At 47.0% G+C, this 25,405-nt stretch overlaps 1 protein-coding gene across 3 annotated transcripts in view; it reads right to left on the reverse strand.

Annotated features, from left to right (window-relative positions):
- Positions 1-1,424: 1,424 nt before the first annotated feature.
- Positions 1,425-25,405, reverse strand: part of DOK5 (docking protein 5) — a 32,249-nt gene continuing 8,268 nt past the window's right edge. The window contains exons 1-9 of one of the 3 annotated variants that reach the window (XM_048322011.1): positions 16,900-17,001; positions 10,438-10,523; positions 9,983-10,097; positions 9,764-9,883; positions 8,865-9,054; positions 7,381-7,516; positions 3,759-3,821; positions 2,787-2,907; positions 1,425-2,055 (exon numbers count right to left, since the gene is read on the reverse strand). In XM_048322011.1, the coding sequence (XP_048177968.1) occupies positions 1,988-2,055; positions 2,787-2,907; positions 3,759-3,821; positions 7,381-7,516; positions 8,865-9,054; positions 9,764-9,883; positions 9,983-10,097; positions 10,438-10,523; positions 16,900-16,912 (912 nt within the window). In that variant the 5' untranslated portion in view covers positions 16,913-17,001 and the 3' untranslated portion in view covers positions 1,425-1,987. Of the gene's footprint in view, positions 2,056-2,786; positions 2,908-3,758; positions 3,822-7,380; positions 7,517-8,864; positions 9,055-9,763; positions 9,884-9,982; positions 10,098-10,437; positions 10,524-16,899; positions 17,008-25,405 lie in introns of those variants that run through there. The other 2 variants (XM_048322009.1, XM_048322010.1) reach the window with 2 other exon arrangements.

Below are 25,405 nucleotides of genomic sequence, written 5' to 3' on the forward strand. Positions count from 1 at the left end.
CTCCACTCGCATTTTGTTACCTGCAATAAAAACATCTACGGAAAAGAAATGTAATGGGAAGTCTTGATATTAGATCTGTATTTTTCTTCCCTAATGCATTTGATTCCAAGATTTTAGGATCACTACCCAGAGTTCTGCTGCAGTCTGGACCCTCTCCCTCTACCCACTGTGCTATTCCAGTTTGCTGGTTCAGACCTGCTCAAAAACTGGAATAACTTCTTAGCATGGATCTGAAAAGTGGGGTGAGCAGCTCCACACCTCCTCTCTGATCCCTTTTTCTCCTTCCCCTAACACATAACCTTCTGTCTCCACTATTCTGACCTGCAGCATGGATTTTGTGGGATGAAAGGGTCCAGGGGTTTGGCATTTCCATGAGGCGTTCAAGAAAGAACAAGGCTGAAGGATATAAAAAAGGCTGTGCTGGAATTTGGTGGAGCAATTGAAACCAGTCTGTAAATTGTTTTTTATTCTCCTTTTTACACAGAGCCCAAGCTCAAAACCCCTTTGTGAGGGGCTGTTATTGTGGAGGGTCCATGTGTAGGGCAGAAAACAGAGACCAGGAGTTCTCAAGGATCCATGGACAGCACCTGGCAGCCAGCTCCAAACACAGGCAGCCCTTGCCAAAAAGCCATTCACTCCAGGAGCAGCAAATTCCCTCATTCCTTTGGCCTTCTGAGGCAGCAGTGATGCAAAGATAACTCAATGTGCTGGTACCAAAAATTAAACCAAAGCAGCTCCTCGATCCTGTGTCATACACCCCCCATAACTCAAAGCAACATGGATTCCAGGCTGCTTTCCCAGCCTTGCCAGGCAGTTTCACTGGAAAGAATCATCTCAGAGCTGGTTGATTTAACCACTCTTCATTTAAAGGCCAAGGTTAGAGTGGCTTTTTTTGGTCTTCTTTGTAATAGGAGTGTTCAGCCAGAGATAGCTGCGTTCTATCAATCACTGCATGAGTGAAAGGTGAATAAAAGCATTTACTGAACTGTCATATCCCTGATAAAACAACAGCTGCTGCCAGCTCGGGAGGGAATACATTAGCAGGAGTAAACCTGGAAGATAAAGGGCTATTAGTCACAACATGCCTTTCAATCCCTGTTTGTGTGAGCAGTTCAGCTCCGGAATGAACATAATCCTTATTTACAATAAATTATGCTTATCTTTGCACTGTGGGGTACCTTCCACAGCGATGGCAGATTGATTTTATTTCCTTCAGAAACACATTTACCTTCACCACAGCCAGGGTTTGGCTTCCCTGAGAGCCTCCCTCCCCTCCAGCTCTGTTCCTACAACACTCCTGCACGTGGAAATCCAACATTTACCTTTTTCTGTTTTTAACTCAAAGCCCCAGACCATGATTCTGTCCTAGAAGAAAATTAGCTTGTGCTAATTGAATGACCAAAAACACTGCACCACAAACTAAGTGGGACTTTTTTATTTATTTTCAATGTTTACAGAGATGGAAATAAATACAGGAAAGAGGAGATTCTTTTAAAAGAAATCAATCAAGTCTTCAAACAGGAAAAATTGTATCCAAGAGCTGCTTCAAACTGGCCACCATTCCAGAGATCAGAAACAGGGTAACAATAATGGGAATAACTAAAGAGAAGCATTGCCACAAACCAGAGTGACACAGCGGTGAACACACAGCTGCCAGGAGACAAAATAACCACACTACAGCAGGAGTCTCACATATTTACAACAATCCTATCATACAAAACCAGTGGGAAGTGTTTAGGGAGTGATTTCTCCTCTGTCCAGCTGTAAGATATAAAAGATACACCAGAGGGTTTGGTGGTTTGGTTCCTCTCTCCAATATCCACGGAAGAGTTTCCGCTTTGGGCAAAGTTTAAAAAATCCTTTGTATTGCAAGAATTTTTTGTCCAACCTGAACTTCTCTGCGTTTCCATCCTTGCTTGTCATCACCACTCATCCACTGGGGCAGTTGGTCAGAAGACAAAGAGTTTGTAAAGTTCTTCCCAGATCTTTATCGATGCTCTGCCCTGTAGGTTGGAAAAGTGTCCGTGCGGTGGAGCTTCACTGGGCTGGAAACGTCTTCATGGAGAGCCAGATGGAAAAAACAGAACAACCCCAGTTACACACACGCACCTCAGTCAGTGTCTGACACACGGGAATATGGGAGCTAGAGATTAATTAATTAAATCTATCCCTGCTCAATCTGCTGCTCCAGCTCAGAAATATCCACGCAGGTTTTCTTTACCTTCAGAACAGAAACTTGTACAAAGCAAATTATTTTTTTCAAAGTTCTGACTTTCATTTAGAATGTAAAAATGCTCTTTTAGATCCTTTTTTTCCCAGTCTAACAAGCAAGATATTTTTCTAAATATAAAACAAGTGGTTTGTACCCACACAGCCAATTTATCTCATGCCAGCTCCATGCTGAATTCCTGGATTCAGCCCTGGTTTAATAAAGGGCTCCGTGGAAGGGCACAGTAAGGCCAGTGCACAGACTGTGCCACCAGCAGCTCCGCCTCCCATGCCCTCATCCATGGAACAGCTCTGACCAGGCATGGAAGCGCTGCTTTCATCCTCCATCCCTCCCCTGGATGGAGCTTTCCGCGTGCTGCCTGCCCCATCTAGTGTCGGAAAGAAAGAACCAGGAAAAATATCTCCTTTAAGGCTTTTTTTCCTGGTTGTTCGGGTTAGGGTTACACCACGCCGGCACACCCCCTGTGCCGAGCTGTCCATCCCAAACAGGACATGCCCTTGTCCCCACCGAGGCTGAGTGCCACCCTCTGGGGAGGTGGCAGGGCAGTGCCCCTTACCTGGCAGGCCGAGGAGCTGCCCGGTGCTGTGCTGCCGGGTGATGTGGTGCCAGTAGGCGCTGCGGGGCAGGGGCACCACGGTGCCCAGCGACACCGCCCGCTCGCTCATCTTCAGCTGCAGCTGCAAGGCAGGACAGCAGGTCAGGGACAGGCTGGAACACTGTCTGGGACAGCACAACCACTGCAAGAAATGGTACTGAAGCAGCCTGAACTCCCCCCTGCCCGGGTTAGTCTGCATGGGCACAGAGCTCTGGGCCAGGAGGGCACACAGCTCTGGGTTAGGAGGGCACACAGCTCTGGGACAGGAGGGCACACAGCTCTGGGACAGGAGGGCAAACTGCTCTGGGTTAGGAGGGTACACAGCTCTGGGACAGGAGGGCACACAGCTCTGGGACAGGAGGGCACACAGCTCTGGGACAGGAGGGCAAACTGCTCTGGGTTAGGAGGGTACACAGCTCTGGGACAGGAGGGCACACAGCTCTGGGACAGGAGGGCACACAGCTCTGGGACAGGAGGGCAAACTGCTCTGGGACAGGAGGGCACACAGCTCTGGGACAGGAGGGCAAACTGCTCTGGGACAGGAGGGCACACAGCTCTGGGACAGGAGGGCACACTGCTCTGGGACAGGAGGGCACACAGCTCTGGGACAGGAGGGCACACTGCTCTGGGACAGGAGGGCACACAGCTCTGGGTTAGGAGGGCACACAGCTCTGGGTTAGGAGGGTACACAGCTCTGGGTTAGGAGGGCACACAGCTCTGGGACAGGAGGGCACACTGCTCTGGGTTAGGAGGGCACACTGCTCTGGGACAGGAGGGCACACAGCTGTGGGTTAGGAGGGCACACAGCTCTGGGACAGGAGGGCACACGGCTCTGGGTCAGGGCACACAGCTCTGGGTTAGGAGGGCACACTGCCCTGGGTTAGGAGGGCACACTGCTCTGGGTTAGGTCCCACTGCTGCTGCTCCAGCTCACCTTGGTGCTGCCCTGCTCCTGGGCAAGCCCTGCTGCCCCCGAGGGCAGTCCTAACTCAAGCAGCTGAAACAGAAAGCGGGGGTGAGCAGCAGGCAGGGCAGTGCTGGGATCCTCCCCTGCCACCAGAGGGGCTGCCCGGCTACACCTGCAACTTCCCAGAGCCAGATCCCACTCGGCACACGGAGAACCTCACTGGGAGTGTTTCACAAGTTGTTCTCATTAATTCTGAAGCATTTTCTATTCACCTCCCTCCTCTAGAGCCCAGGAAGGTGCCAGCTGATGGCACAGGAGTGCAGCAGGAGAACTGCATCCTCCATCCAGATTCCCTGCAGGAACACAGCCAGACGCGCTGGGAGGAGAGCACAGGGGCTGCACTGCCCTGCTGGGAGCCCCATCCCACACTGCCCCCTCGTGCAGGGCCCTCAGCTCCCTTTCCTTACATAATCACAGCCCCTGGTTATCGACACTGCACTTAACACATGAGAGCTGACTACTTTAAGGCACTTTTGCTTCCATTAATTCAATAAGGTACAAGCTGATAGAAGTATTTGGATTTTATCAACAGCTTCACAGTGCAGCTAAAACTCTCCTCCCAAAGCTCGGGGAAACATCAGTTCAAACATACCAAAGCTTCCCTAGACTTTTCTAATTTATGAAGACAGCTTTTTACAAAAGAGTAAGTTTTGAATTTTGATTTCACAAAACCAGAGGTGAAAGAACCTTTTACAAGAAAATCAGTGTATTTTGGAGCAAAATCCAATAGCAAACATAGAGAAGGAAAGAGACATTTCCAAGTTATTCAGAGGTACCTTCAGCCTCCTCTCTGTGCAGGGACACCTGTGACGGGAAGCTAAAAAACTGGAATTTGGTTTAATAAAAAAACTTTAGTTTAAAACTAAAGCAAACCAAAGGCAGCTCAAGTCCTGCTCTGACAGGAGCCACCTCCACATCAGCTGGATGTGAATCACTGCCCCAGGCAAGGTCCCACCTACACCACACTGATCAGAGAGCTCCAGCCCTCTGCAGTGTCACCACACACCTCAGCACCATGGAAACAAACCATGGCATCTTTTCCAGGGAGTGCCAATCAGCAGAGCACCGTGGGGAGGGCATGCTCAGCTGCAGGTATCATTTTTTGGAGGTTTCATTTATTGGGGAGCTGGACAGCAAGCTGGGGCAGTTTGAGAATGGTTCTGCTGTCAGCAGGAGAGCAAAAACCAACAGGCTGTGTTGGGGGAAAAACCCCAGAGACACAGCCAGAGCAAAGCTGAACAGTGCCACAGAGAAGGCCCAGAGGAGATGCCCCTCCTGAACTCGATCAGCAGGGGAGAAAGCTGAAAAAAACCACAGCTGAGGATAAAAATTAGCATGTTCTGTCCTGAATACACAACATTTCATCAAAGCACCTCAGACTGCGAGCACAGGAGGCTTTAATGGTGATTGATTTCATTTGCACAATTAGCCTCTCGTGTCTCTGTGGCAGCAGAAGGAGGAGGCACAACTCGCCCTGGCTCCATCCCACAGCAGCACCTGGCACTGACATGGAAAATGAGCCCCTGCACACTGAAATTCTCTCAGATTGGTTGTGACCATGGCTCCAAAAGGAAAGAAAAGAAAGATGATTGAAGATTTCTTAGGTTTGGTTTCAAAATCAAACCTGAACAGGTCTTTGCTTTCCATTCTCTGGCAATGTGAAAGTGAGAAACCTGGAGGAGAAGAGCCACCAATGACCAGAGTGGATTTATAGTCACTAAACAAAGGCAGCTCGCTCTTCCCTTTCAAAGAGAAAAGGGAGGAGCTGTGGATTCACTGAAAATAAGTTGTGGAAGTGTCCCAGACGTGCTCAGAGCTCTCTTTCAGCTCCTCAGCAGCACAGCCAGGCTGAGGCTCCAGCCCAGGAGGTGCCAGACACGTCAGAGCACTCCTTGGCAGCTTTGCTCCAGTCCATCACCATGGGATATTCAACTCCCTTTTTCCCTTTCTTTTCTCCTTTTCCCTGCACAGGAGCCCTCAGGTGGTTTAATCAAACCTTCCCCTCAGCCCTGGGTAATCCCCCCATGGATGTGGCAGTGGTCAGGATGCCAGGAGCAAAGAGAAAACACTCACTGGATTTCATTTCTCACCACCACATCTCCTACCTTCTTCCTTTACTTGCCCTTTCTGTAGGTAACAGCTCAAGCTTCACCAATACAAAAATTTACACAGGGTAAGGAATTCTTGGAGACAGAAACAATACAGACAGCTTAGAAAAAAGGGCAAAGATCTGGAATGAAGCCCTCGGTGAGGTATTCAAAAGCAGCAGAAAAATACAGGGGAAATCAATCAATCTGAACAAAGAGGTTCTTGGCAAATATTCTGTGATCAGCAGAAAAAGCCACCTGATACAACAGAGCTCAGCCTGAGCTTCTAAACCTGAATATGCTTGGGCCCCAGAGAAGACACAGAGCCCTACTGAGTATTTCAACATTTCTGTGACAGATGTGGAGAACTCATATCCAGGACATATGGACTCAGCTGAAACAATTGTATTCTGCTACTGAGCTCCAAGACTTTCAGTTCAGCTGGAATATGCTGTTATCCCCTCCCTTGGCACTGCAGGGTCTACAAAATTAGATTTAGGGGTCGTGGTGGGACACAGTGTTTGTGAAAAAGCTTTTTTAGAGGTTGTGCAGCTGCTGCCTATTGAAATCTACAGCAACTTTGCATCTGCTGAGTCTATGGGCACTTGTGAGATGGAAATTTTACATCATCTATTAAAGACGTTATTCCAGAAATGCAAAGCCAACGAACTTGGAATTGCCTGTAGACCTATTCACTGTCGTTTCAGAACTGATCCCTGCTTTCTGAACACGAAATTGTTCCCTCAACAGGTTCCTCCATCCCTTCTGACCCTGCTGGGCTACAAATGTTACTGAAGTTATGCTGACCTAGCCTAGGTTAATTTTAATCTGCTTAATTTAGTCACTGTTGAGTACTTGTCTCATCTATCCATCTGTCTCCACTGAAGACAAATTTAGATATTTTTGAACAAGAGCTCCCTTCATTAACTAGAACTAAGAGGTTCTTGGTTTTAAAGAAGAAAGTAAAACCCAGCAAAGATGGTGTTAGATGATCTTTTACTGGAAAAGGGCAAACCAGCAGCACTGCTGGCTGCAGGTGAGCTCTTCTCATGTTTCTGAAAGAATCAAGCAAAGTGTCAAGCTCTTCCCAGGGAACCTGTCTGATTCTTCCCAAACCATCCTCGGAGCACAGACACCACTTAGCAAATGGAAAACTGAGCAGGAGCCACATTTTGCAAGCAGACTGATGAGAAATGCTTCCAAACAAATTCATGGTGCTGATTAATCAAAGGAAATTAATGAGACTGTGCACTGACAGGAGCTGATTTTCTCTGTATTAATTCACATTTATCGATAACTTTGCACCCACAGACATTGAGGACTCTCTTTCCCTGTTGTTGTTATCCTTGAACAGGAACTCCAGTTATACATATTGCCCTAAATTTTATAATCAAGCAGAATTTAATAATAATAATAATCAGAATCCCCCTGAAGCAGCACAACTTTGGGTGCTGACCAGTGTGGAATCCCAATCCCCATCCCCATCCCAACAAGGCCCATACCATGGAGTTCTTCACACTCTGCAGCAGCCGCTCGTGTTGCTCTGCTATGGCCAGGGCAGCCGAGTGAACCTTCTGGTAGATGGCTTCCCCATCCCTGGTCTGAAAGATGAACAGCCCTTCTCCCGTGTCACACATCCTGCCAAGGCAAGAGCACAGGGCATCCACGTGGGAGATGGAAGTTTCCAGGTCACCACGAACCAGCAACACCTTCCTGTGCTGCTCTAAAAGTGTCATTGCACGAGGAGTGAGGAAACAAAGGTGGCTGAAGAGGGAACAAAGTTATTTCCACCTCTCTGCCTGTGGTTCTGTGCAGCCCTCGTGCCAGTTACTGTTCCAGGCCATGTTTGTGTTGCTGTCTCCAAACAGACTCAGCTGCTCCATCACAAGTGTGAAAGCTCTGGAGAGTGCCTGCACAAGACCCAGATTTTTTCTCTTTAGGCTCTATCTGGAATCTGTGCCAGGCAGCATTGATTTGTCTCCCCCCTTTGGACTTTTAATGAGTTTTGCAGACTTTTGTCTTCCCCTTGAAACAACAAATACAAATCCTCAGAGTCTCAAATGCATTGTCCTGTCATGGCTAATGCATGATCAGCCAAAGGAAAACGTGTTCCTTTCCCCTCCCCAGGAGGGCTAAATCCTGCACTAAGATGGAGGATGGAAACTTGAGTGCCTTCTCCCTTTCCAGGTAAGTTAATTGTGTGATTTGCTTCCCCTTCACTGCTGTAATTCTCTAATGTGCTCATCTCAAATAATGCCTCCAGTATCTCCTCACAAGGGTCTGATGGCTCAGTTCAATATTGCTCCAGCTTCACCCAAAGCTTGTTACCACTGAGCTGGAGGAGCAACGCCTCTAAACCAAGGAATTCCATTCAGCTTTCTTATAAACCCGTTTGTCAAAAAGATCCATGCAAAACAGGAGTCCCTTCATTCCTTTCATTTGCTTTTGGGAAACAACTTGGCACCCACTGCCCTCGACATCCAACTCCACTTCTCCTGAGAAAACTCCGTAACTCTGCGCCCAAACCTTGTACAAACTCTGGAATGATGCTCACCTCTTCTTCCCAGATCTTTCCATCCAAACCCCTGGCTCACTGACTGCTTTGTTTAAGAATAACTCCATACAGTACCATAGAACACTGTCAGCCTCCACCCGACATCCCTGGGGATACCTCAGCTCTCCCACACCCTTCAGGCACTTTGGCAACTGCTTCCATTCAGCTGGGATGGAGAGGGGTTTTATTTAGGTTTATACTTGTTTCAGTATTTTTAACAGAGGATTTTTTTTTTTTAGTTTATATTTCACTGTTTTAATTGGGGTTTTTTTGGGGTTTATATTTGTTTCTATATTTTAATTGGAGTTTTTTTGTATGAATGGGTCCAGACTGGCCTCTGGCTGAAGATCAGCTCCCTTATCCTTGGAAACCCTTTGGAAATGGTCCAAGTACCCCCAGGAAGGCAAAGCAAGAGAACAAAGTCCCACCTACCTCCCTGCCTCGAAGGTGAACCAGGCTGGGTCCCGCCCGTAGCGCCGGAGGGCACTTAATGGCCAAGAGACGAGTTTGACTCTGGGATTCTGGATGTCCCAAAGACAGATATTCTCAAATGTTATCTGCAAGGTACATTCCCCATGCACATCTAAATTAGGGGATGGCATCAAATACACATTGAATCTCTCTGGGAGAAAAACAAAAGGTTAGTCTAAAATCCCTGCCCAGCAAACGTGGAAGTCATTCAAGGAATTTCCTATTTTCCATCTCTAACACAAGATCTTATTTCCACTTAGAACTGCTCATTCCCACACAAAGAATTCCTTCCAATAACTCAACAAACTCCACGTTTGGGGCAGTCAGATGCTGCACCCAAAGGGCATCAAATATTTGTGTGTGCACTCAGAGCCTGAGGAGAGCTGTGCCAGCATAATCCTGATATTTGCAAACAGCTCATAACATTGTGTGCATGAATAAATACATTGCTTGTGCAGGTAATGAGCTCATTTGCATAGGAAAGTGGAGTAGCCACGGAGTCAGGTTTTGCATGCAATTACTGTTATTTATTATTCTCTTTACAGAGCCTCAGTCACTGACATCACACAAAAAAACCCACACAACAAATAGTTCCCATCTCCAAGAGCAACTAACTCATCTGAGAAAGAGAAGTGCTACTCCAAAATAATTCCAGTTAACTTATTTATTATCACTGGCAGCAACTGAAACTAAAAGCCAAAAATAAACCCCTGAACAACCAAAACCAACCCCCCAAACCAGGAAGGAGGGCTTGGAAAAACAGTTTTGCTCCTCTTTATTTCCAATATCTGTACATACAGTCCAAAAGGCTTGAAAATAAAGCAATTAACAATTCAAAAGGTCAATATTTCTGTACCTACCACTCTGCTCCCTCTCTACTCCAGATGCCAACAAGTCAGGCTCTCCAAGGCTAATGTCATTAATTCGTGTTCCCAGGCACTCCATCTGCAGCACCTTGCACCACTCGTCTGCCTCAAGCTCTGTATAAATGCCCAGAAAATCTCTGTGTAGGTACATCATATTTATAATTTCACAATAATGCTCTGAGCTTTTCTAAGGAGCGTCACTGTTTCACCCACCTGACTCACAGGCAAAGGTTTTGGAGGTGTCATCACTGAAATAAATGCCCACAGTGTGTTTCTTTGTGCTTTTTGGCAGCCTCGAGATATTCTTCACATTATTGAGCTCTGTGACCTGGAAAAGCACAATTTGGGATTTTAATGAGGAGCTTGGGAAGAGATCTGTCCGTTCTTGACTGGGCAAGGGGAGGTGAGAAGGGAAAGGAGGGAGAAAAAGGTGGGACAGCATGAACAGGCTCTGAACCTCCGTGATGGCTCTTGAGGAAACGCCGCCTTGCCAGGAATCACCTCGGAAATTCCATGGGAAAGCCCTGGGAGATGCAGCAGCCACGTCCTCCACTTCTCTCACCTCCAGACATCACCATCCCAATGGGAATTTTAGCCAAGAAAAAGGTGGAACCAAAGCTCCCTCCAGTCTGAGCAATATTCACACGAAAGGCATGAGAAAGACCAACCTGGTGCAGCAGAACCAGAGAGAGGAGAGATGGAAATCTAAAGGATTCACCCAAGTGGAGTTCCAGCACTCCCAGTTCCAGCACAGCTTTCAGTAGGGAGGAAAAAACAATGGTGAAAAGCTGCTCTCTACGTTTTTTTGGGTTTTTTTGATGGAAAGTTGAGGATTTGTTAGAATGGTCCACTTAAAAAAAACCAAACAAAAATAAAATCACAGTTTTCATTATCAGAAAGTGTTTTAGCATTAAAGATTCAGACTGTAAACACAGAGTTCTGTTGCTTGGCTGCCAAAAAATAATTGGAAAAATAGCTTTTATACCCCAAAAAAAAAAAAAATGGTATTACCTTGTACACAGCTTTAGTAAATCCATAACACAGTGATTTCATATTTCTAACATGCACTTTTCACCCTCACAACCCATGAGTAATGCTCCGAAATTTGGCTGAGGAGGAATTCTTTATTTAAATTAATCACACTTCCAAGCACGACCCTGGAGAAGCTTTTCCTACTGTGAATGGGAGGAACAAAGGGCAGTTCATGGGCAACATCTCCCCAGAAATTATAAATAACAGCCAATGTCCAGAACCTCCTCCCACGGGCAGCAGCAGAAGGATATAATGGAAGGATCATCCCATGGGGAACCTCCAGCAGAGCTGCCAAATTTGGAACTCAGGTTTCTCCAGCCTCCAGGTTGAAGATTTTGAGAAGTGTCAAAACTGAGACTTGATAATTGGGCTTAATTTTGCACAAGGGTTTTTTTTAACCCTCTTCCAGGAAACGCTGTGATGGGAGCACATCCCCCAGAGACCCCAACTCACTGCTAAATACAGACCTGTCATGACCCATTCCCTGGGACACGGCAGGTCAAGCACAAACAGCTGCCAAGTTCCACTCCAAGGTATTTTCCTCAGATGCCAAGAAAGGATTCGAATGCAAGGGGAAAGAAAACCAGATTTTCCCCATCCAGGACAGCAACCACCTTGACATTTAGGCCGAGCACACTTGCATTTCCTGCAAGGGAATGTGCTAATGAATTCCAGCCCTGGGTGAAATGTAAGTTCTGAGTCAGCAGAACTTACATTTTGGCAATGAAGGATTTAGGCTGACTTGGAATTTTGCTGATGGGAAGCTCCTGTCTGAGTGTCCCTGCTGGATATCCCAGGGCCTGCCTGCGGGCAGAGGAGTCCTGAGGGTGCTGTGACACGGCTCAGGGTGCTCAGCAGCACACACAGATGGACAATCTGGCACTCTGGGACTCTCCGAACTCAGGGGCACCAATGATTCCCTGCAGAAGAGTGGCTGGAATCCAACTTTCCAGCTTCCACTCCTTCCATCCTGGGCACAATCTCGTGGCACCCGATTTCCGTGTCTGGAAAACAACACCCCACAAGCACCTGGTGGCTCTTCACAGAGCGGGGCCTCCAAGTCTTCACCTGACGGCATCTGAGCTGCCATCGAGGCTGAGGCTGCCTCCACCTCTCCCAGCTCCAGGGGTATTTTCCACTCAGGCAGTGGTCCCTCCTGGCACGATCCAGAGCTTTATCCAAGGAGCAATTCCTGCTGCCAGCGCTCCACCTCGCACCTGCACTCCCAGGGGAGCAGTCCTCTGGAAAAAATCAGGATCCCTGACCTGCTGTGCCACCCAGCATGTGCCCTGCTCAGCCCAGGCGGCTGAGCAGCCTCCCTGTTGCTCCCCTGGCACAACAGATGGTCCCAATTGTCTGGCACATCCTCCTGGAATTCACACTGCCGGGGCGGCAGCCTGCAAACACCCCCACGCTCCTGGAACCCGGCCAGGAGCAGGCACCAAACACCTGCAAATACTGAGGCTGAAGTTTGGTTTATTTCTCCTTTTTTTTTTAATTTTTTTGCGTTTTAAAATAGCTCTCCTCCTGCCAGGCTCTTGCAAAACGAGTGTTTTCATGGGTAGTTTAATCCGTGTATGTTTTATTTATCTGAAATCAGGAACTAACGTACACTTAGCAAAGTAATTCTAAACTGAGGGGTAAACCACAAATATCAGACCTAAGACTGTATTAGCAGAGAAATGACAAGAAGAATGGTATTTTGTTAAGGTTTAAAGACCTCCCTTTGCATATTTCCTCCCTCCTTTTCCTTTTTGAGCCTCCTTTGGATTAAGATGACAATCCATATAACTGAAATGCATTTGATTAGATTAAAAACTAAAATACTTGCAGAGCTGTGTGGTGAGAGAGTTCTGAACCAGGACCAGGGATTAATCAATCAGTCATTTCCCAGCTGACAGAACGAGCAGAGCTTCAGCCTGACAGATCCACTCAGCCAAAATTCTTCCACTTCTCCCATTCCCATCAAAAACATGCCCAAAAAGCAGTTTCCTAAAAAATGATCCTCAGCATTCCAACTATTGTTTGAATTAGTGCATAATTCTCAAATATGGGGAGCATTTCAGAGCATAACACCAGGGGTTATATTTATTGCCTCCACAACTGCCACACTCAATGGTTCCCAAGCACTTTGGGGTTTCATCTTAATTAAGGATTCATGGCTCTGTCTTAGCTCACTGAAAATTGCCCCGTGATGAGAACAAATCAAACATTCCCCAGGAAACCCCAGGGGAGCATTTAACGGAAAATGTTATTGCTCGCTCCTGCTGGTAAGAGCTGCCTGCACATCTCTAACCTGCTAAGTAAAAATAACAGATTAAATTTTGTATGGAATCATGGAAGGGTTTGGGTTGGAAGGGACCTTAAAGCCCATTCAGTTCCACTCCCCTTCCCTTCCCTTCCCTTCCCTTCTTCTATCTCTTCTCTTTTTCTCTTCTCTTTTTCTCTCTTCTCTCTTGTCTTTTCTCTCTTCTTCTTCTCTTCTCTTCCTCACAAATATTCCACAAGCCCCACTAGGCGGAATTTTAGTGGAGACACCAAAACACCCTGAGAAGTTCCTTTAATTCTCTGAAAGCCTTGAACCTGACGCCTCGCTCACAGATAAGTGATAGCATTCATTAAAATAAATGTTTAACAGCTCGTTATTAGCAGAGTGGTCAGACTTGAAACATTTCATTTGCTGTGATACAGTTTTGCCTGGAAAACAATTACAAGTTCCACAGTCCAATTTTCCAAATGGATTATTCCATAACCAGACAGGAAGACTGTTTATATTACTTCTGCTGTTTCAAGGCAAGATTAACACAATGGGATTAAAACTTCGAACCCCTCGAAGACTTGGTGTATTCCTGTCAGCAGGGTGCAATTAGCTGGGGTTTTATTGGAATATTAAGGATTCTTCTGGCACATCACAAAGTCAAAAGAAATCAGAATTTCTTCCTTCCTCCAGTAGTATTTTGTTCAAGCATGTGGCAATTTGTGGCTGCTTATTTACGTTTAACAAGTGAAAATCAGACAGTCACCTGGAAAGCAACTCTCTGTGTAGACCTTGTAGCCTGGATCCTAATTATTTTCCCTCCCTTGTGGGACCAAAGGAATTAAGTGGGAAATTTGCTTTGTGTGTGCAAATCCCCAGTTTACTCCATCAGCTACAGATGACTGTTCTCACATGACCTTTATTTTAGGACACCGTGACCTTTCCACTTTTAAAAAGCAGAGCAGGACTACTAAGGATTTAAGGTTAATATTAGACCAAAAAAAGTATTTATTTCTGGTTTGCTCTTCCCGTGGTGAGGATGTCCAAGCTCAGGCCCTGGTGCAGAGCTGCAGACAGGGACACATTCAAATGCAAACAAATGGGACTCTCCAAAATAACAGGAGCACCACCAAGGCACTGCTGGGGACCCAAAATTCAGATGGGCAAAGAAAGGAGCTGCTGCCCAGCCTCAGCCCCAGGGACTGGTGCCACCACGGTGCCACCACAACCAGGGCCCTGTCAGCCCCTTTGCACCAACAAATCAAAGGAACACAGCAGTTCAATGCATCCCAGGAAAAAGGAAAGCCTCAGAAGGAAACACTTGAGTGAAGGAGGCAGGGGCTGTTGAGAAATTAGCTCCATTCATCATTTTCCTTTTCTACCCTTTACAGTTTTATGATGGATTAAACCTTTCCCGAGACTGATGGGCTGAGTGAGGGCTCCTCAGTTTTTTTAGCTGCTTTCAGCAGCATTTGAGAATCACTCCAGAGCCCAGGTAGGAGTTGACTTTAAGGAAAAAATTCTTATTTCTTTTGACTTCGTGATGTGCCAGTAGAATCCTTAATACTCCAATAAAAACCCAACAAACTGCATCCTGCTGACAGTGTGTTCCTGAGACCCTGGGGATGTGCAGGTGAGGTTTTGCTCTCATCTGCCACCCTGAACCCTTCATTAGCACAGGCTCGTGGCACACTTGACACCTTCACAGGTCTGCCTGGGTTTTGGGGGTTTTTTTGCAGGATTAACTTCTCCTGTCCCCAAGTGACAGCACCAGAATTATCACAGCAGAGCCTCTCCACACCACCAACCCTTGCAGGACAGCAGTGACCACCCCAGACCTCTGCACAATGGCTTCAGCACCAAAATCCCACCAATATTATAAATAAAAAGCAGGTGACATGCAGTGAGTGTTGAAGTCTCTGCCATATTCTTTGTTGGGTGTTTTTATCAATAATTAACTCTGGTTTTCCTAAGAATCATTCAACTACAGCCTAACACAGAGCAGCAGGGACATGCTCTTTTTTCACTTCTTCCAGCAGCTCATATTTAATACTTTCAGAATCTCCATCATTTGCCACGTTTGAATTTCACACATTTACAAGGCTCATTTTAAAAAAAACCCTCATTTTTATCCACCTGTGCTCTTTGTAAATGAGTACATTTTGCCCAGAAATGTCATTTAATATTCATTAGCTCCCTCTCAGTGAGGTTTGTTAAAAATAAATGGGACCTGTCAGCTTGGAGAGCTGACAACTCTAAACCAGAGAAGAGCCTTACTCAACATCCTTGGTTTCAGTTCCCTCTCTGCCTGAGAATATTCTCAAAATCCAAATGAACCCCAGAAAGTCAGCAATTTTTCCACTTTCCATCAGCTAGAGCCATCCCTGGAAGTGGCCAAGGCCAGGCTGGACAGGGCTTGGAGCAACCTGGGACAGGGGAAGGTGTCCCCAAGGTAGAACTGGATGACCTTTGAGGTCCTTTCCATGTGATGGGCAAAGTTCTGATAAAAACCACACAAAATTTGTGTGTAAGTCCCCAGTGACGGTTTCTGGAGTTTGATCATCACTCATTCCTGTCAAATCAGCTACCAGAGATACCCAGAATTTAAAGGAGAAGCAATAGCTTGAAATGAAGTAACTGTTAAGTAGAGACTAAGCTTGGCCTAAAAGTGAAAATCCCTCCCAGCTAGTGAGGCTTTCCATGGTGCTTGAGTCTGCAGGTCCAGGCTGCTGGTGGGTTAAACACCTGCAAACAGGTGCTGACCTATGGAATTTTGTGAAAGAGGAGAAATTCCAGTCTCATTTAGGCTCCTCTTGGATTTCATATCCATTACCCAAGGTGCTGCTCATATATTGCATTAATTTAGTGGACAAGACAACAAATTATTGATTATTGCATCAATAATTGACAGATATAATAACATAAATGCAGTGTTTCACACAGAGCTGGAAGTTCTCACACATTTCTTACACAGAGGGCTCTGTGCAGCCCTCTCCCAAAAAAGGGGAAAAAAACCCTCATTACTTCTGCAACTTGCTTAATATAAACATCAATTAACTATTTCTGGGCCTGACTTATTAGAAATAGCCACGGGTTCTATGACCAATCGATTACAGGTTCCATGGCACGTAGACAGGATTCAGAGACAGGATTCCCTCAGGATTTCCTCTTAAAAGTCTGTCCAAATGAGTGCAGAGCAGCCTCAAGCTCCTGGGAATTCATGCCCATCACTCCTAACCTTCAGTTTTTGCTGACAATTATTATGAATTAAAAGGTTTCTCATTTCCACCTCCACGCCCAGGAGAACGACACACGGAAATTCTCAGGTGAATATGAAACGTGCACATCACTCCAGAGCAGTGGCTGAAGGGAAAATCCTCATTCTTGTAACACCAGGGAATTCAGCAGAGGTTTTCACACCAGGTCCATGCTGTCCTTCACGTCTGGAGCTGGCTCCTGTCTTCCCACAGAGGCAAATTCCCAGGAAAATGGGAACCTCCAAGTGCTTTTTGAATTCCCATGTTCCTGGGAATGTCCCGTGTTCCATGTTACTGTAAACACGAAGAGCAGGAGCCACTGGGAAGTATTTCAGATGTGATTTTAAAGGGCTGAGGAAAGGCCAAATGCTTTAAAAATAAAGTCCTTCTCCACTCACTCAGCAAGATGTTTGCTACAAAGAATGTTTACTCTGCCTCCACTGAATGAAAGCACACACAAACAGCTTTAGGACCCTAAGAGTTAAAAAAGTTTCAATTTTCAGGCCAACTAATAGACAAAACTTTGGATTTTATTCTTGATATTGCATCGGATAGAAACAGTTTGAGAGAACCTTGTGCCTTACCTTGTGGTAGCATCTGAAGTAAGCAGCTCGTTCATCTGAGAACTTCTCCAGCCTCTTTGGCCCTTTGCTTGAAGCTTTCTTGAACACTAACCAGCACCTCTGGTAAATCTAGAGACACAGAAGAATAAACTTGGCATCTTCAATGGCCTGAATATCACCAGTACTCACAGAGAAGTTAAATCCCCAGTCAGCTGTGGACTCTCAGAAGTTCAGAGGGAGCACAAGCCCAAGCTGTTGGAGAGCTACATCCTGTTCCTTTGGATCCAGCCAGCAACTCTTGAGTGAGAGGTGACACTCTGCATCAGCTGTGAATAAGGGTAACACAAGGGAGCAGGAACTGAATTACTGACAAGGGAAAAAGCAGATTATTTAACTGCAGAACCCAGCACCATTCTGTCATTTTGCTCCCAGGGTCTAATTGAATTTAAATTCAAGTCATTTGGGGCAGGCTCTGTGCAGAGTGGTTTTTAAAACACCTTTCCAACCACAGCACGAAGCCACTTCATCTCTCCAGCTCCTGCCACAATTCCCTGCAATCTTCCCAGCCATCCCTTAATTCTGGTGCACTCTCTGCCGTGCTCCTGCATTCAGAGCCACAGCTCTCAGCTGAGCTCAGACTGCCTGCAGAGAAGGCAGGAATTACAAGCCTTGCCAACTGTTCACAGCCCACACTTCATCAGTAATTCCAAAGTAACACCTGGTAGCTTCGAAATAAATCAAAACTGCCACCGAAATTAGTGTGATTTCAAAAGCAAAGAAAAAAATAATCAGACCAGCCATCAGCAAGGCACTCACAGCACAGATTCAGTGGGGTGAGCAGTGATGGGACCCATCACAACATCCCACTGCCCCACTAAGGCAGCTCCCAACAGGAAAACAGCTCTATTCTCTGACCCCTGCTGGGTCAAAAAACTCTTCATGTTCATGAAAAGCAGCTGTAACTCCCTTGCTGAACCCACAAAGGGTTGTTAACTGACTGGCTGTGCTTCTTTCACCAGTTTTTAGCTGTTTCTCCCAGCTGTATCATTTTTCCCACCCCATCTCACACACGGACTCTCACACTCCTGGCCCACGTGGCTGCAGGAGCATTTAGTTCAAGGCCAGGCTGCTCCCATGCCAGGCACCAGCTGAACTGATCAGGATTTTCTTCCCATTTTCCAGCTTTTTGGGCACTCAGCCTGTTCTGTTTAATGCAAGGGTTTGATTTGGATTGCTCAGAAATCACTGACCACAGTTACAGCTCACACCAAAGCCACAATTTAAATATGCACCTACTTCTGCTGGGAGAGACTTTGTACATTTGCCTTCTGAGAATTTGGTTTGCTGGGCCAACATCATCTCCTCCCACCTGATAACGAAAAATAATCTCCAAAATCCCACCCAAAAGAGACTGTCCAAAGTTTGAGTATTCAACCCTTTTGCTTTTCAAAACCCTGTAGTTCTAACTTCAGCCATTAGAAGCCCAAAGAAGGGAAGAATCCTTCAGTAATCGTTTGCTGTTGTACTTACAAACAGACTCAGAAGAATAGACACACCCTCACTGCTTAAAACCTTCAAAAATGGGATGGTGGAGATATCAGGAATGGGCACTGTCAGCACTGTCCCACCTCTGTGCTCTCCAAGTACATAAAACTCACCCAGCATCACCTTTAGGGAGCATAAACTACAGGAAACCCTGAATCTCCAGCAATAAAAATAGTGGGATTTAAAGCTCCCTTCCCATCAAACCACTCCATGATTCCACCAATAATTTGGCAGCACCCTCCTGGGAGCACTGAAAAATTGTCAGTGCCGTGCCCAGGACAAAGAGTGAATCCCAGACCCTGTTTTGAGTTCCACCACAGAGCAAGGAACGAGGTCTTTGGTGCCAGCACGGTCAGGGCTGTGCCTGAGACGTGTCAGCACTTCAGGCTGAAGGCATGGACTGCACGAGCTGCTTGTGTTGCCACAGCTGCTTGCCAGCAGCACGAAGCACCAGCCCCAAATGCTCCCAGGTGCTGATTCCATCAGGAACACTGAGCTCACTCATCCCCCAAGCCAACACTTTCCCTGCTGCTCCGTGAATAGGAATTAGCTGGAAGTGGTGCTGTAATTACCTGCGCTGACAGTGATTAGGGAATCCAAACAGCAAATCGGGGGCTGATGTGCTGGGAGAGCAGGAATAGCTGGCATTTGCACAGCACCTGAAACCCACCAAGGTCTCCCTCTGAGATCTTCTGAGAAAGTCCAACTCAGGATTTAATTCAAGTATCAAAAATCAGCATCTATTCCTTACGGCCTCTCCTGAAAAGTTCAGCTTGAAGGAGGCCATGGAGCAGGTAACAACATGAAATTCCAGGGGACTATCCCGGCTGTTTGTGAAGTGGATCACCTGACTCCCAGAGAGGCTCTGCACGGCCAAGGTCACATCAAGCCAGTTCTATTTTTGGCTCCAGAGATGATCTGATATAAATCATTACCACAACTGAAGTGACTTCAAAGGAATGATGCAATGTGAGGATCGGGATTCCTGCCCCTCGGAGCTTCCCAAGCAGGCAGGAATGCCCAGGAATGCCCATCCCTCCTTGGGGCTGGAAAGAGACCTCAGCAAACCTGAGCTCAGCTGGAACTGGACCAACCCATCCCCCCTGCCACGGGCAGGGACAGCCTTCCCTATCCCAGGGTGCTCCAAGCCCATCCAACCTGGCCTGGGACACTTCCAGGGATGGATCTGGCTGAGGAAAGTGAAAAAATTCTTCTGATTTTCTCAGCTTCGGGATTTGAGAATATTCTCAGGCAGAGAGGGAAACTGAAACCAGGGGCTGATGTCTTACATGATGACCCAAACCCTGGAGCATCCTGGAAATGAGGGTGGGAGGGAGACCTGGCAGTCCTCACCTCCTCAGCTGAGCAAAAGATCACCAAGGGCTGGATTTCCAAGTGCCTAAAATGCTCTGCTTTGTACATGAAACACAGATTATTCCACACAGTAAGAATGGAATAGAATATTCCACATGATTAGAAACAAAGTATTTTAATTTAGAAGCTAAAATCTGAATTTCTTTGCCCCAGCCCTCACTATTTTTACTCAGGAACCACGCTAAAAAGCCATCTGAAAATGGCCAAATATGTAGAAATTGGAGGGGGGAAGGTTGTTTCTCTGATCTCAAAGGCAGGGGTTTAAACCTGGCTGTTTTAAAAACTGAGATATGTGGCCTCCACCACACTGCCCGAAAGCACAGCTACTTGACTACCAAAACAAACAATCCCACCCTTGTTTGTTTGTTATTTCACAGGGATCCAGAAGGAATGTTTTTCTGCACTTTGCCCTGAACCAAAGCATTCCGATGAGCTGCATTTACGGGGACACTGAACTCGCCATCACATAAACACAAACTCTGCTTTTTTCCAGAGCAGGAGCTGCACGTTCTCTCCTGCAGCTTGGGATCCCTTCCAGAAACCCTGGAATATTGCCAGGGATTTGCCTTTGGTGACTCCAGTAACCTCTAGAAACACACAAAACAGCAAAGGCACGGCACAATGCCTGAGAAATTCCTCAGTCTCTCCTGAAATTTCCCTTTTTTTTTACCTTTTGGAGGAAAAAAATGTGGCCACTTTACCCAAGGCTGGTAGGAAGCTCACCCTGAAGGCTGCAGATGGAAAATGATTTGAGCGTTTTGTTGGATTTTGGCAGGGCTGGAATTCCAGGTCCAAGGTCCTTCCAAAGGGAGCTCTTCACACAGGCAGCCCACCAGGGTTTGGATTTCCATTCTTCTATTTATGAAAAAAAGGCTTTAATTTGTCACTTCTGAGTCAAAAGGTGGGAGATGAGCCCCGAAATTGTTTTCAGTTCAAAGGAAATTTGTGAGGGGACAGGATCTAGAATTTTGCTGTGCTTCTAGAAAAATGAAGCCGTGCCAAGAGAGACAGATTGCAGCTCCTTTATTCCATCCCCTCCCCTCCCCAGACGTGTCTGAGGCAGCAGATCCCCATCAGGAAGCTGTCCCCCATGGAAAACTGGAGAGCTGCTTTCGAGTAAAGAGCTCTGGGTACCAAGAGGTCTGGTTTATCTCTCATCTGAATGGGACTGTGTGACCCTAGAAAAGGCACCACAACCTCTCCATGAGCTCACAAACTATTTTATTGGAATTATTTCCTCCATTAAATTATGGCTTGCCTCTCTCCTTTTCCAGCCCATGCCCATGTCCCCCCACACTGGCAGCTTGTTCAGCTCTATTTCAGCCTGAAACGCCACAAAATAAGCATGGAACAATTACAAATAGATGGATTACTGGATGGAATCCCATGGCTGTGAACGTCTCTAACTGGAATTGTGCTCGGCAGGACTTAAATGATCCCTGGAGAGTGGATCAGTGGCTGTGTAAAATCAGCAGCAGAGTTGCCCACGTGTTGTCTGCAAAGCCATCCACGCTCTTGGCAACAAGACGATTTCCCTGTCCCAGAATACCCATTCCATGTGTTCTGAGTGAGCCATATTCCCTGCCATCAGCCCATAGTGACTGCATCAATCAAGGCTGGTTTGCATCCAGCTATTTCCTTCTCCTGGGCACTAAAGAAAATCTCAATTTTTCCTTCCCCCCCGAGAACACATTTGGGGAAGGATAAACCTCACTCTTTCCCCTCATTCAGGCTGCATCTCCACCAACAATATTTGACATGAGAGTCATCCACAGCTGCTAATAGGGAATGAGGCTGTAATCTTGTCTCTGATTGCATTCAGAATGCACAATGTTGCTCAGGATTGCAAAGGTTTTTTCAAGTTACAAACCCCAGCTTTGGCACTGGCCAGGACTTGCTGCAAGGCCAGTGCACACAGAAGTGCCTGGCAGATCTTTAGGAACCTGTGCACCTTTAACTCGTGTTAATGCAAGTCACAACAGATTCCTATTGCTCTGAAACATCAGGCATTTTAATCAGTCTTTTCTCTTCAAAAACTCTCCCCTCCCAACTGGAATTACATCAACCAGAAGTGGGATTTTTGTAAATGGTTCAGGCTCAAAGCCATTCCTCCAACCTTAGCTTCAAACACCCAAGAGCTGGATTTGAGCCCACAGACACATTCCCACTTGACACAGTAATCAGAAGGCAGCTTTGTTCTACATCTTCATTTATTTGGGTCCTTCAGGACTACACAGGATTGATTCCACAGAGAAGATTCACTGCCAAACCCCCCTGAGCAGCTGGAAGTCTGTGACACGTTGTCTGAGCCACGCAGGGAGCTGGGGAGCAACATCTGAGTGCAGACGGCAAAAGAGCTCACCCAGGATCTGCTGACAAGCCAGGGATGGATTCTCTGCTTTGCTGGGTGTCCACGCTGTGCTCTGGGACAGGGAAACACAAGCAGCACTGACAGATTTTGCTCCAAACTGGCCATCAGTCCTTGGCTCGGACAAAGGGGGAAATGCTCCCCCAAACTGCTGCTGGCACAGATCCCAGAGGCACCGGGCTCACTGAAGGGCAGGGAGCAACCTGAGATATTCCAGCTGAGATATTCCAGCCTGATGGAGGATTAGATGGTAAAACAATGTTCAAGGGACACCTGGGAGCTTCCAAGAGCCTTTTCCAGTGAATCACTGCAAGTGTCAATAAAGCAGCAACATCCCCTTCAAACTGCTGATGGACCCAGCAGCTGCAATTCTGGAGTTCAGCAGCTCCTTAATTACAGATCCTGGCCAGGTGATGAAGCAGTGCACCAGTAAAATCCCTCTGGCACACGATCTTTGGAGGGCTTTACAAGGACTCTGTGGTTCAGACAGGGCAGGGGAGCCATCTGAAGCAGCACTGAGGACCTCGAGGGGCAGGGACACCCAGGAGGGGGGCACCTGGAGCTGGACAGTGAGAGCTGATAATGGAAAATGTCTTTGAGCAGGCAGGGGTTTAGACCTTGCTTATCCCACAGGAATATCACAAGTGTTCTGTAAAGGAGTCATTTCTCTCCCTCCTCTACTCACTGCACGCTGGGATGTGCTGCTTAAATGCAACCTAAAAGACATTAAAAGCAAGACTTGAGTCTGCTCTCCCTGCAAAACTGATGAGTTGGACATGGTATCATTAGAGAGAGCATTATCTGAAATATCCTTCCACTTCCAGGCTGGTTTTTTATGGACCTACAGCCTTCAAAGTACAGGTCTGCTGGCTCGTTGGGGTTTTTATAAATCATACACAGACAAGGTTATAATTCAGGGCTGCTTAAGGCCATCAGGGGAGAGAAGAGCCACTCCAAAAGAAGAGCCAAGAAGCATTTCCAGCAGAAACCCTCCCTTGCCAGTGACAGCTGAAAAAAAGCAGCCAGGCTGGAGCTAAGTATCAGATTCAGCTCCTTGAACATCTGCTAAGCTTTGTACACGGGCACAGTTAATTCTGGGCATGAAACTGGATAGGAGAGAATCAGCCTGGGACTGTAACCAGGGAGAAGAAATAGTGAAGGCTTCACTGGAGGTTAAAGCCGGGCGCTGTGCAGGCAGCTCGTGCTGCCAGCAGCTGGATTTGCAGCTGGATGTGCCGTCCTGCCGGGCCAGGCTACGGCACAATCCCGGGAATCAGCACCTTTTAGGATTAGGGAGCTGCAGAACAGTTTATAGTGAGTTAGGGTTTGGAATTACTCCTTTGTGTCGCAGAGTACCTGATTTGGTCACTGGAATTCCACTGGCTATGGGGGGCAAAGGGCATTGACACAGCTCATTAGCAGCTCACGGAGCTCACTAATTAGGACATGGGATGCAAGAGGCTGCTCTGGGTGAGAGTCACAGCTCTGACAAGGACACTCCTGCTGAAGCCAGGGCAGCAGGATGCTCTCCCAGCAGGCACAGCCGGGACCTGCTCCACACTTGGGCTCACTCACAAACTCAGGTTTTCACCCCCCAGAGCACACAATCATTTGCAGAAGCTGCATTTCAGAGCTGGACTTGTAATTTTAAGATTACACCTAAGGAGACCAAAAAAAAAAGGGGCAGAAGTTGCACATGAATGGAGCCTTTCTGTCAGTAAAGTGATTTTTCCAGCACTAAGCTGCCAGCATCCAAAGGCAGACACGGGAGAAGGGCTGCAGCTCCTCCATCCTTGAGCAGCTCAGCCAGACCTGCTGCCCACCTGCAAAACTCAGTTCATGATGCTTGTTAGGAGCTGCTTGAGGGTGACAAATGCCCTGCAAGCCCCTCACTCACAGACGGGATAACCGGAATAACTTCCCATCCCTGGCCTGCCGTCATCCCCTGCCATTCACCAATTCTTCACCTGCAAGCTCCAGGAAGCAGCAGAGGTTTTTGTGTAATAAATACAGCTCATGCCATCCCTGCAGACAGCTCCAGGTGTGGAGGTGAGTCCGTGGCACTGTCCCAGCACGAGGTAAATTTATCTCATTCCTTCCACATTTCCCCTTCGCTCCTGGCATCAGAGCCCTGCAGCCACAGGTCACTCCCCGGGCTGCTGGGGAGCAGCTTTAAAATCAAAGTGAAAGATTAAAATGAAAGAGCAAATCGTGCTCCCAGCGAGTCACTGCAGGCTGGACTTCACCAAACGCAGCGTTTTGGGAGGAGTGAGGGATTTGCAGCCCATGAAATCGGGGGAAGGAGCACCTGAGAGCTGCAGAAAACAAGGGAAGGAGTTTTCCCGAACTGCTGAACGGGCTGGGCCTGCCTTCAAAGCTGCTCCAGGGAAAATTCCTGGCACTCAGAATGGATTTCCCTTCCCAAACACTTCAGTGCCTGCTCAGGGAAGGATCCTGCCCCTCTCCCCAGCACATCTGGAGTGATCCTGCCCCTCTGCTCAGCCCCCAGAGGCACAAGGAGGGACAGGCAGCTCCTGTTTATTTGGGTTTTTTTTTTCCTTCGAGTTGGAGGAATGGACTAATATTGACTTAAAGAAACACTGAATAAAATGAGGATTCCAGAGCCCATATTTCCCTGGTAGAATTCCCTTTTCCACCAGCTCCTGCAGCTCCCCTGCACTTTTCCAGGCTGATCTCCACATTAGTTCAAATGGACAAACCCAGCTCGTGTGAATTTCTCACATCCCAGCTGTGTAGCACTAATTAAAGACAGAGTTCAGGAGTTCATTCACATTTAGGTAGATCCAACCTCGAGAAAGCTGCATTAAAAATGTCTATAGAAGTTTAGCAGAACAGTCTTAATTTGCACTTCTCCATTTAACAGGGAAGAGCCACTTGTATTTTACCACAGCACCGTGCCAGGAGTCTTCCCCTCCACAGGACGAGTCAATTCGGAACATCACCAAACATCCCCCCTCACCCTCCTGGAGACATTCACAGGAAATTTCCCGTTGCCAAACACAGGGCATTCATTGATAATTCACCAGACAAACACTCCTTGGCAAGTGAAGGGACAATTTAACCTCCTCCATTGACATTACTGGGGAGAAACACCACTCATTTTACCCTGTTGATCTTCTGAATTGAAACAAGTGACATTGTTATCAGTAAAGCAAAAAAAACCCACCAATAATCATTTCAACAGCTTGAACTCTCGCTGGTATTTGACAGCACTTGATG

The sequence above is a fragment of the Corvus hawaiiensis genome, chromosome 17, assembly GCF_020740725.1.
Source record: "Corvus hawaiiensis isolate bCorHaw1 chromosome 17, bCorHaw1.pri.cur, whole genome shotgun sequence".
Taxonomy (NCBI): domain Eukaryota; kingdom Metazoa; phylum Chordata; class Aves; order Passeriformes; family Corvidae; genus Corvus; species Corvus hawaiiensis.